The 13,192-nt window shown below is 34.1% G+C and overlaps 1 protein-coding gene across 4 annotated transcripts in view; it reads right to left on the minus strand.

Moving 5' to 3' along the window:
• The window catches only part of SHPRH (SNF2 histone linker PHD RING helicase), a 93,962-nt gene that overhangs the window by 47,838 nt on the left and 32,932 nt on the right, over positions 1–13,192 (minus strand). For all 4 annotated transcript variants that reach the window (XM_045499931.1, XM_045499930.1, XM_045499933.1 and 1 more), the window contains 2 exons: positions 2,900–2,988; positions 735–827 (listed from right to left, as the gene is read on the minus strand). In XM_045499931.1, the coding sequence (XP_045355887.1) occupies positions 735–827; positions 2,900–2,988 (182 nt within the window). The remainder of the gene's footprint in view (positions 1–734; positions 828–2,899; positions 2,989–13,192) is intronic.

Genomic DNA, 13,192 nt, shown 5'->3' on the forward strand with positions numbered 1-13,192 from the left:
CCTGTACACACTTCTACAATCTCACTTTGTATTTTAATTCAAATAAAAAAGGTCCCACTTACAGGTTCAATTCATTTCAAAAGTATCTACTACTCTTTTGATTTTAGCTTTGCTATCTCTGACTTTTAAGAAGGTAAAAATCCATGGGGCCACTAGCATATCAGGCTCATTAACAATTTACAGTGAAATAATTTGTACCATTCTTTCCAATGAAGCAAGACTCACTACAGAAGTAACTTCTTTGAGAGGACACAAGAAACACCACCGAAATATTGAATTTATTTACGCCTAGGTAATACACAGAAAGGTGGAGGAAGTGCAAAGCTTTTTATTTTTACTAAACCACATCTTTTGCAGATCTGTCACGAGATCAACAAGGTCTTCCTTCCTTTCCTTCCTTCTTGCCTTTTTCTTTCCATGTGCTGCTGGCTACCAACAACCATATCTACAAAAGCAGTTACCATATAACTGCAAGTGGATTACAAGAGAAACAACATAATATGGAGTGCTGCAACTGTCTACCATCCAAAATCTCTATGCAATTCTCTACCAACCGAGGAAAACTTTGGAACATAAAAGCAGCAGAAAGAAAATATCATTACTTTTATTTAGATGTGGTATGCCCTAGGAAATGTTAATGAGATGGATTATTAACATTACATGAGATGGATAAATGTTGAGATGGATAAAGTCTGAAAAAAATTCTTTTACAGACTGAATAAAAAATTAATTACCTCTTCTTCAAGTCTGCCATCTCGTAAGGTAGGAGGTATTCCTGGGTGCTTGGCTACCAACAATTCCATCAAGTTATGGGTAGCATGAAGTCTCTACAAACACACAAAAGGCAGTAATTTTGAGAGCCAGGGCAGTGGACTCTAAAGGGCGAATCCACTATTAATACAGCATATAGATTACTAACACATTAAGATCAGATCACTGAAAACTTTTCCTCTAACACAATTTGAGCACCAACTTCCTCAGAGAAAACCAAAATCAGTTTCATAGTAAAGGTCTTAATTCATAATGGCATAAATTTTCTTCATTTAAAAATATGCAGTCTTATGAAATATATCTATGCATTTAGCAGTCTGATACAGGTACATGTCTTCTATTATACATGCATATGTCTACATATGGAACTACGTATGATTATGCCAAGTAAGTCCAGTAAAGTAGAAAGGCTGACTGTGCAGAATTGACTCCTCTTCTGGGAAATGAGTCTGCACGAACCTACCAATTATATTATGATATTATCATAATGAAATCCATAGGAAAACACAGCTGTGACCTAGATCTGTTGAACTGAAGGGCTGGAAAGGGGAGAAGCTGGAGGTAAAGACTATTGGAAGAAGGAGAAAACTGTATCTTTTATCTCTGTATTCAGTATAAACCAGGCTTCTCACTATGATACTGAGTTTGCAGCTGGTTAAAGGCTCCCCCTGGAGTCAAGCAAGGGCTGTGAGAAGAAATAAAGTGAAAGTAATTTCTATCTGTTAACTTGACTCTTTACTTGGGAAGACAGCTAAGGGCTAAAGAATTATCAGAAAGAGTCCTGGTAACATCTGACTTGGTGCCAGTGATTCGAGACTATAAAGGTTTATTGTGTCTGGCTACAGATTACAGGCCATGGTAGAGATCTTTGTAGAGTTCATCTCTGAAGAGTCACTTCAAATGTCTTAGGTCTTTTCAGCATGGCCACATGAATAATACAATCAGCAACACTATCCGATTTAGTAGCAACAACAAACCTGTAAATAACATTACGGAAACAAAGTGGTAGCAACTCAGCTCCTCTTCTCTGTGTGTGTCTGTGGAAGAGGACTTCTACTGCTTCCTGAACAAGGTGGAGGAGTGGACTGGGAAGAATACCTCTTTCCACCCCCTTCCACATTTTATCCCAAGGGAGCAGAGTGGCTAATCTGACTGAATACAGCAAAACATTCAGTGGGCCACGGTTTACCAGTAGATGGGATTATTAAGACCAAAAGGAAGAAACAGGCTGATTGATTACTCTTCACTCTTGAACCATCAGGCACACTGGACTTAACTGTCTTCTTGCCCACTTTTCTACTTTTATTTTCTTTATTCAAGAGCATGTTATCTTTGTACTTCTTCCTTCTTCCACGAGGCAAACACGTTTGCTTCTGACCCAAAATCTGAATTCTATAATCCTTATCCATATAGAAGGCTTGTATTTAATTTTCTCCTCTTTCTCCCCAAACTCTTCCTAATACTCACTGAGGCACAGGTGAACATGTGGGTCCCAAGGTCTAGATTCTGAATGATAAAGAAGTCCCATTAGGGGCTCAAATCTAAACTTACTAAAACTAATAAAAGTAGTCCTTATTTACCATTTAGCTAGAGAGCCTTGTCTATACGACCCACTGGACAGAACTAAGAAAGGGAAGAGATTCAAAATTTAAATAAATGTTGAAATTCAAATATTCAACTCTTCCTAAAAAACCTCTAAAAATTAAATCAGAAGATCAGTGGGAAGGTTTTATTACTAAGTTCCACTGCTTAGTTTACAGCATTTTTCTTCTTTCAGTCAAAACTATGCCACTGTGTTAACATTTATATGCAAAAGTGATAAACCTCACCCCGTTCTTTTAAGCACAAATACTTTAACCTGTTTTTCTAACATAGGTTAGATTTATCTAGTCAGCCTTGTGCCAATAATGGCCTGAACGTACGGAATAGTAGTGATTTTCAAACTTTCATCTATCTACAAATCACCTTGAGTGCTTATTGTTGAAAGCACTGAATCCAAAACTTCATCCTCAGAGATTATGGCTCAGTCCATCCATTTTGTTACCCTTTATCTTCTTAAATATTCCGAAAAATTATTTTGTAAAAAACGAATGGATGATATACTTGAAACTGTTTAGTTTTTACTCACTTGGAGTGAATCGGTTTTGAGTTTTCCTTTGTGTTCCTCAGATGAACGCAACACTTCTCTGTACAGTTCTGCTGCCACGGCATACTCACCTGATGAATTAAGAGGATTTAAAGCACAAGAAAGTCATCTATTTCGCTCCCAATGTGATCTGGTTATCTAGTATCTGAAAAGATCTACTATAAAAATGTAACAATGATTAAAACTCACTACTTTTTAAAGAAAAGAAGCTTCACTTAATATGAACGTCCCAATAAAAAAGCTGACGACAGCTGCTCTTGTTCACTCCATTGCAGAGAACACCAATCAGATATATTTATGTTTTAAAATTATACTGAAAAACAAACTAAATTAACTTTCAATTTAGACAAATGATTTTCCTCTTACTAAAGTTAAAGGGTGCCAATTAGTAGTCATTTTGATGTTTGAAATTAAGGATAAATGTATAAATATTCAAAACACTATGATCAACCTACACATAATTCTCAGATAAATCATATATTCTTCTTAACAGGTATTGTTCTTCTTGGTGGCCAAATGATTTGCAATGAAAAACCACATTTCCAAAACTTAGGGATTCTTTCCATTTCTGGTCACATGAATCTCAATCAGTCTGAAATTAATGATTTTTTAAATTATTATTCATAACTAGCAACTCACTCAAATAAAGTAACTTAAAAGTATCAAGTAAAGTACAGGCCCATGGGTCATATCTAACCCTCTGCATTTTTGTAGGGTATCGGAACTCAGTCATGCTCATTTGTTTATGTACAGTCTGTAGCAGCATAGCAGCGTTTGCGTTACAACAGTAGAGCTGAGAGGTTGCAACAGACCTTCTGGCTCAAAGCCTAAAAGATTTTTTTTTATTAAATTTTTTTTAATGTTTGTTTATTTTTCAGAGACAGAGAGGGACAGAGAATGAGCATGGGAGGGACACAGAGAGAGGGAGACACAGAATCCAAAGCAGGCTCCAGGCTCTAAACTGTCAGCACAGAGCCTGATGCGGGGCTTGAACCCAAGAACCGTGAGATCATGACTTGAGCCGAAGTCCGACGCTCAACTGACTGAGCCACCCAGGCGTCCCTAGCCTAAAATATTTATTATCTGGTTCTTTCAGTAAAAATTTTCTGATGCTTCAATAAAAGGAGACAGGAAACATTTTAAATGGCTTGAATAATAGAACTTATCCTATTTGCTGCCTGAGGAAAACCTCAAAACTGATTATTGAGAAATGTAATTAAAATAAAAATCTAATAGGAAAATCACAAGATACAAAAAAAAAAAGAAGAGGATTTTGCTTTTGTTTGCTGAGAAAACTTTTTTCATAATCATCACATACATTCTTTTCTTTTCACTTCAAACTAGTTTTATTAATATCATGGATTTAGGACTTTGTTCACAGCCACAGTAAGATATTTTTTTATATATATATATATATATAAATTATTATATATAAATACTATATTTATATATTTCATATTATATTTATATTATATATATATAATGTTGGTCCTCTTTTTGTTAAATCTGATTATATACATAAATATATATACTTAATATGATAAAATATTCCTAACATAAAACTTACCATATCAACCATTTTTAAGTATGCAGTTTAGTGGCATTAGGTACATTCACATTATTGTGCAAGACATTTGCTTTTATACCATTGCTTTATATTTAGTTCTACAAGCTACCAAATACAAAGTTTTCTAAAGCATACATTTCACAGTATTTTACAGTCAATTTCTATTGACTTTGATAAAGGAGAATATTATTTTTGCAAAATTACTATCACATTATAATGTAGGAGTAACACTCAATTATCTTCACACAAGAAGCTCTCTCTTTTTAGTTTTGAAGATTCTTGTGAAGCTTTTCAAAAGACTGCAAAAGATTCTATTAGCATTTATACTATTATTTATAAAGAATAATTCACTTAACAATTCTTTCTTAATTACTATACTTTTTAAAGGTGGCTAGCCTATAATACAAGCAGTTGAATTTTAACTATTCACTATAATACTTTTTAAAATGTTCATTAAAAAAATATATGCTTTCGGGCTCCTGAGTGGCTCAGTCATTAAGTGTCTGCTCTTGGTTTCAGCTTGGGTCATGATCTCATGGTTCATGAGTTCAAGCCCCACAATGGGCTCTGTGCTGGCAGTGCGGAGCCTGGTTGGGATTCTCTCTCTCCCTCTCTCTCTGCCTCTCTCCTGCTCTCTCTGTCTCAAAATAAATAAACTTAAAAAAAAAAAAAATGCTTTCTAGGAAAGACCCAAAAATATGCACGTTCAAGAAGTTACACAAGTTTAAACCAAATTTAGAAATACCCATTCTTTGCCACTTGATGGCACTAACCTTTCTAAGTAAACTAAATAGTACTGAATTTGATACTTGCCAAGCTAATTTTCTCCAAAAAATATGTCCAGAAAACATACTGTACAAAGTTGGAATAACATGTTTTTAATAGCATGATCAGTGAGGGCCTTAGAATATGCACTGTATATCATACATATTTGTATATAATATAAGCAAATCCCTCAAATTTGCAGTTAATTTCAGATTTCTTTTAGAAGTCAGATCTCCACTGTCTGATTTCTATATTGGAAAATATTAAATCTCTAAGTCAAATATGCAATGTTACCTCCAAAAATGGTTAATATACTACTATTAAGTAACGGAAACTACAAGTAGTAAATGTAATTACTAATTACAATTAAATTAAGAATGGACATAACCTTTATTAATGCACTTTCTGATAGGAATTTCCCTTAATCAACCAAGTTTTCATGCACAGAAAGACAAAGAACTCTAATGGGGATGCAGTCGAAGCTTTTTGAAAAGAGCAGTAAGACACCTCCCGTTAGGCCTCAGCTTGGTATTTTGCCTCACAGCCCACTGCACACTGAGCCTTCCAGAGTGCTACATATAAGTGCTTAGAAACAATCAGATGAATCATTCCTTTTACAATCCTCTACCACACATAACTTCATAGCAGGGAAAAGAAGGTAATAAATCTGAAAAGGAAACTAGAAAAGAGGCCAAGGGAAGAAATCCATTCACTCTCTGAGCTTGAGTCATAAAAAAATAGAATAAAATGATGATTGCAGTTTTAGAATCAAGATCGGAAAACAAAATTTATTTTTATTATTGTGATAATCTGCAAGTAATATATTAGTGACTTTAGAAATCTTTGATGAAGAGCTTCAACTTACTGTAGATAGCATAATATTGAGGTTTAAAATGTCCATTTGATAAACAAGCAGACATAGTATAATAAAAAATTAATTTTTAGTTAAAAGATTCAGGGCAAATTCTCTGTCGTTTATTACCCATAATCTTGAGAAACCACCTAAGCCTTCTGAATACCAGTTTTCTTATGTGAAATGGGAATAATACTTTAATCATTGGGCAATAATGAGGATAAAACAATATATACTTAAAGGTGTTAGGTATAATACAAAATGCTTATAGATAATGATCATTTCTCAGATATGATGCTAGATTTTAAAGACTTGAAAATATTTCAAATAGTACATTGATTACTCACATATCTCTAAGAAGAGGCCTATGTATTTATCTGTGACACTCATGTATTGTGTAGATTTTAGTCACAATTATCCCACTCAAATAATTTGGGACTGTGACAGAATATTATTAGGTAGGACACATAATTTCCCAATTTTGCCTAATTACTTCTAAGCTGAAATAAAGGAAAGTTAAATTTTTTGAAAAATTTTTTTTTCTATTAAAAAGTCGTATGGTGACAGATGGTAGCTACACTTGTGATGGTCACAGCATAACATATAGAGCCGTCCTATTACATGTTATACACCTGAAACTAATGTAACATTGTGTTTCGACTATGGTTCAATTAAAAAAAAACAAAATAAAACAAAAACGCTGCCTGATACTCTTTCACTACGCATTTTAAAGGACTGATCGTTTAAGATTTTAGATCGATTCCAGAAAACTATAATCACAGGCACGCTTCGTAATTGAGAGGGCAATGACAATGATGGTGATGATTAATAATTTGAGAAAATCCAGATTTGCAAACACTGCTAGCTAAATTAAGTATTTCTCAGGCAATGTCCTTGAGAGAAGATTTGTACATAAAGTTGCATGTACTATATTTGTACAACTTATAAGAAATATGTAATAACGTCTTTTTCCTGTTATTAGTTATTGATAATAAAAATCTGCATATGAACATGTTGAGAAGCGGTAAGAATCTGAGGTTACTTCGTATTACCATGGTTACTAACACCACTCTTCATTTATGTTTCTATCGAGTTTCCAATGTACATCAACACTTCACATTAAGAATAATAATACTTCAAGGGGGGCTAAGTGAGTGGTACTATCTGTATTTTATTGATAAGGAAACTGAGATCCATAAACTTTGCACAATACACCTAAGTTCAGAGTGCAAAAACTATAGCAAGTAAGAAGGCCCATCTTTTTCACAGTTCTTGTCTAGAGCTACTTCTACTCATCTTCTGTGAGTCTTCTGAACTCTACGCAAGTATTCAGGACAAGAGACACTTTCTAGTGCTGGTTCTGTTATGCTGAAAACTAATAACCAAAGACAGACCACTCAGTTCAAAGAGGCTTAGAACATTTCCTTGTATTAGACAGAAACAAATTTCTCTGGGCAACTAATTTCTTTAAGGTCTTACTAGGTAAACAAAAATGGTAAATTCTCTCCACGACTGTGTACCCAAAGAGACTAACTGATTAGCAATCTTTGTGGGAAGGTCAAAAGAATTGGAATTTATTCCAATATGCCTTTTTAGTTCTAACAGTGAAGAGCTATATACATGACTTTTGTGAGGAAGGTAGAAATAAAGAAGCATTTACATATCTTGCATTATAAAAGTGCTTAAAACTGTACCTGACCATTATGAAATACTTGTATGATTTTAAGAACTATATTCTACTTAGTTTTGGAGAGAATAAAATCAAATGATCTAAACCAAAGCTATAAGAGAGGTTTTAAAGGTAGTTTTGTAAAAAGGCACATTTACATCAGTAATTTTCTCATTACTTACAAGAAAGCTCTTAAACGTCATGGTATAAAAGCTATAAAACTATGCAATCTTATATTACAAATACAGTAACAGATTAATAACAATAGACTCTGTTGAACAGAATATTCAGTGATTCACTACAGGTGCAAAAAAATAACACTTTAGTTTAGATAGCCAGAAAAATTACCATAAAAATTTAGAATAAATTTCTCAAAGAATGAATGCTTCCACCACAAAGATAGAGGCACTGTGCTTAGTGCAAGTTTAGTATAAAAGCTGAGGTCATGGAAATGAGGCTAGTGAGTAACTGAAATAGAACGCTGATTTTACAATTTTATATTCTCAAGAGCACTGTATGAATGAGAATTCCACTTATTTCTACATCCTTGCCAACATGTGATCTGTTTAATTTAAGCCATCTTAATAAAGGCATATAGGGGTGTTCTTGTGGTTTGAATGTGCATGTACCTAATGACTAATGATGATGAATATCTACCTTTTCCTATGTTTTATTTGGCATTTCTATATATTCACTGAAGTCTCTGTTCAAACATTTTGTCTATTTTCATTGGGCTGCTTTCTATTATTGGTTTTTAAGAGTTCTTTTCATATTCAGAATAGAAGTCCTTTCTCAGATATGTGATTTGCAAATATTTTCTCTATTCAATGCCTTATCTTTTCTTTTTCTTTCTTTCTTTCTTTCTTTCTTTCTTTCTTTCTTTCTTTCTTTCTTTCTTTCTTTCTTTCTTTCTTTTTCTTTCCTTTCTTTCTTTTTTTAAATCTTTAGTTATTTTGATTTATTTTTGAGAGAGAGACAGCGAGCACGGGGAAGGGGCAAAGAGAGGGACAGGGACAGATGATCCGAAGCAGATTCTATGCTGACAGCAAAGAGCCCAACGTGGGGCTCTAAATCAGGAACTGAATCATGAGATCATGACATGAGCCAAAGTCGGTTGCTTAACCAACTGGGCTACCCAGGAGCCCCTATCTTTTTATTTTCTTAAGAATGCCTTTTGTGGGGTGCCTGGGTAGCTCTGTCCATTAAGTGTCCAACTTTGGCTAAGGTCATGATCTCATGGTTTGTGGGTTCGAGCCCCGTGTCGGGCTCTGTGCTGACAGAGCCTGCAACCTACTTCAGATTCTGTCTCTGGCTCTGTCTCTAAAATAAACATTAAAAAAAAAATTTTATAAAAAAAAAAAAGAATGCTTTTTGAGGAGTTGAGTTTATTAATTTTGATGAAGATAAATATATCAATGTTTTCTTTTATGGATTGTGCTTTTGGTGTCATCCCTCAATCTTTACCTAATCCCAAGTCATAATTTTTTTATCCTTTGTGTTTTTCTCTAAGTTTTATAGTTTGAATTTTTAATTTCAGTTTCATATCTTCTGTATTATGAACTGTTTATACAATGCAACGTTAAAGTTTTATTTTTTGAGTATGGATATCTAATTGTTCCAGCACCATTTACTGAAAATATTAACTTTTCTCCACTGAAATACCTTTGCATCTCTGTGGAAAAATCAAATGAACATAAATAAGTGGGACTATTTCTGGACTCTATTCTGGTCCATTGGTCTACTTGCCTATCTTCATGCCTATGTCACACTGTCTTGATTATTGTAGTTTTAAAATATGTCTTGACTCAGGTAGTATAAATCTTCAAACTTTTTTCTTTTCTAAAGTTGTTCTGGCTAGGTGAATTTCAGAATCATCCTGTCACTTGCTATAAAATAGCCTGTTAAAATTTTGACTGGAAAATTCTGATTGCATTAACTATGTATCAATTTAGGATGAATTAGTCTTAACAATGAAGAGTTTTCTGATCCACAAACATGGTATAATTAGGTGTTCTTTAATTTCTCTCAGCAATGTTTGTAATTTTCAGTGTTTTTGTGACTTTTGTAAACATCTTACACATCTCTTTTCAAGCTGATGCTTAAGTATCTCATATTTTTTTGATACTACTATGAACAGTATCATCGTAATTTCTAATTATTAATTCCTAGCATATAGGAATAAAATCAGTTTTTATATACTAATCTTGTATAATGCAACTTTGCAGAACTCACTTATTAGTTCTAGTAATTTTCCTACATGGATAATCATATTAGCAAATAAAGACAGTTTGATGTACTTTTCCTATTCAAACTGGTAACTTTTATTTCTTTTGTCTTGCAGCACTGGAGAGAATTCAGGTAATGTGTTGAACAGAAATGGTGATGGGACATTCTTGACTTGTTCATGATCTTAGAAAACATTCAGTTTTCAACCTTTAAGTATAACATTAGCTATAGATTTTTCAGAGATGCCTTTTAACAAAGTGAGAAAGTTATCTTTGATTTCTAGGTTGCAGAAAGTTTTTTTCAGGAATGGATGTTGGATTTTATCAAATTCTTTTCCTACATTTATTGAGAGGCTCACAAAGTTTTTCCTTCTCAGTTAATTGCGTGAATCATGTTAATTTTTTTAAATTGTTTTAATTTTTAAAATTTTACATCCAAATTAATTAGCATATAGTGAAACAATGATTTCAGGAGATTCCTTAATGCCCCTTACCCATTGAGCCCATCCCCCTCCCACAATCCCTCCAGTAACCCTCAGTTTGTTCTCCATGTTTATGAGTCTCTTCTGTTTTGTCCCCCTCCCTGCTTTTATTTTTGTCTCCCTTCCCTTATGTTCATCTGTTTTGTCTCTTAAAGTCCTCATATGAGTGAAGTCATATGATTTTTGTCTTTCTCTAATTTCACTTAGCGTAATACCCTCCAGTTCTATCCACCTAGTTGCAAATGGCAAGATTTCATTCCTTTTGATTGCTGAGTAATACTCCATTGTATAGATATACCACATCTTCTTTATCCGTTCATCCATGGATGGACATTTGGGCTCCTTCCATACTTTGGCTATTATTGATAGTGCTGCAATAAACATGGGGGTGCATGTGTCCCTACGAAACAGCACACCTGTATCCCATGGATAAATGCCTAGTAGTGCAATTGCTGGGTCATAGGGTAGTTCTATTTTTAGATTTTTGAGGAACCTCCATACTGTTTTCCAGAGTGGCTGCACCAAGTGGTCCAGGTTCATTCTTCTGTATGTCGCTGTCCAGTTTTCCCAGCACCACTTGCTGAAAAGACTGTCTTTATTCCATTGGATATTCTTTCCTGCTTTGTCAAAGATTAGTTGGCCATATGTTTGTGGGTCCATTTCTAGGTTCTCTATTCTGTTCCATTGATCTGAGTGTCTGTTCTTGTGCCAGTATCATACTGTCTTGATGATTACAGCTTTGTAGTATAGCCTGAAGTCTGGGATTGTGATGCCTCCTGCTTTGGTTTTCTTTTTCAAGACTGCTTTGGCTATTTGGGGTCTTTCTGGTTCCATACAAATTTTAGGATTATTTGTTCTAGCTCTGTGAAGAATGCTGGTGTTACTTTGATAGGGAATGGTAATTAATTTTTAAATAGTAAACCAGTCTTGCATTCCCAGAATAAATTCTACTTTGTCATAAAGTATTATTTTTTTTTAATATATTGTTAGATTCACTTTGTTAAAAATTTTTAAAGAATTTTCTTTCTATGTTCTTGAGTGACACTGGTCTCTAGTTTTGTAATCAGGATACTGGTGCCTCAAAGTAAGTTGAAAATTATTTTTTCCTTTTTAATATTATAGAAGAGCTTATATGGATTTGATATTATTTCTTCCTTAAATGTTTGATAGAATTCACCAAGGAAGTCACCTGGCCTTCTAGTCACCTAGAATTCACTTTGTGGTTAAGTTTTTTAACAGTAAAATTAATTTCTTGAATAGATACAGGGCTATGCAGGTTATCTAGGTTATCTATTTCTTATTGAGTTGGTTTTGGGAATTTGTGTCTTCTAAAGCACTTGTTCATATATGTAAGTTGTCAAATTTCTGGCATAAAGTTGTACATAAGATTCCTTCACAATTTTTTAAAGATCTGTAGACTCTGTAGTGATGTTACCTCTCTCATTCCCGATTCCTACTAACAGTAATCTGTGTCTTTTCTTTTTTCCTAAACAGTTTGACTAGAGGATTATAACTTCCCACTGATCTCAAATAATCAGCTTTTGATTTCATGGTCTCTTTTTACTGGTTTTGTTTTCTTTTTAATTGATTCCTGCATTGATCTTTATTATTTTCTGTCTTTTCCTGACTTGGTATTTCATTTGCTTTTCTTTTTTTAGTTTCTTAATTAGGTATCAGCTGAGGTCAATGATGTACAACTTTTTTCCTAAGTTAGTGTTCAGTCCTATAAATTTCTCTTTAATCACTGATCAAGATTCCACAGCTCTTGATGTTTTCATTTTAATTCACTTGAAAATATTTGCCAGTTTCCCTTTTGATTTATTCTTTAACCCAAGGGTTACTCAGAATTATTTTAATTAGTTTCAAATTATTTGGGGACTTTCCAGTTATCTTTGATACCTAATTTAATTCCATTATGGTCAGAGAATGGACTTTTTAAGACTTGAATCCTTTTAATTTTTTTTAATGTTTATTTATTTTGAAAGGGAGTGAGAGAGAGAGTGAGCAGGGGAGGGGCAGAGAGAGAGAGAAGAGTGGAGAGAGGAGAGAGTTAGAGAGTGAGAGTGAGAGTGAGAGTGAGAGAGAGAGAGAAAGAGAAAGAGAAAGAGAAAGAGAAAGAGAAAGAGAAAGAGAATCCCAAGAGGGCTCAATGCGGGGCTCAAACTCATGAGCCGTGAGATCATGACCTGAGCCAAAAATCAAGAGATGGATGCTTAACTGACTAAGTCACTCAGGCGCCTCAAGACTTGAATGTTTTTAAATTGACTGAATTGTTTTATAGCCCAGAACATGCTCTGTCTCGGTAAACATACCATGTGCACTTGAAAAGAATGTGTATTCTTTGGTGGGGTAAAGTGTTCTATAACTGTTGACTATGTCAATTAGTTGCTACTGTTGAGTTTTCCATGCCTCTTATTTTCTGTCTTCTTGTTCTATCAATAATTGGAAGAAGGATGTTGAAATCTCGGACTATAGTAATGAATTTGTCTATTTCCAATTATAGTTGTATCAGTTTGTGTTTTATTTATTTTTAAGCCTTGCTTTTTGTTTTCTTAAAAAAAATTTTTTTAAGTTTATTCATTTTTGAGAGAGAGAGAGAGAGAGAGAGAGAGAGAGACAGAGCGTGAGCAGGGGAGGGGCAGAGAGAGAGAGAGGGAGACAGAATCTGAAGCAGGCTCCAGGCTCTGAGCTGTCAGACAGAGCCCGAAGCGGAG

Source organism: Leopardus geoffroyi, chromosome B2 (assembly GCF_018350155.1).
Source record: "Leopardus geoffroyi isolate Oge1 chromosome B2, O.geoffroyi_Oge1_pat1.0, whole genome shotgun sequence".
Lineage (NCBI taxonomy): Eukaryota > Metazoa > Chordata > Mammalia > Carnivora > Felidae > Leopardus > Leopardus geoffroyi.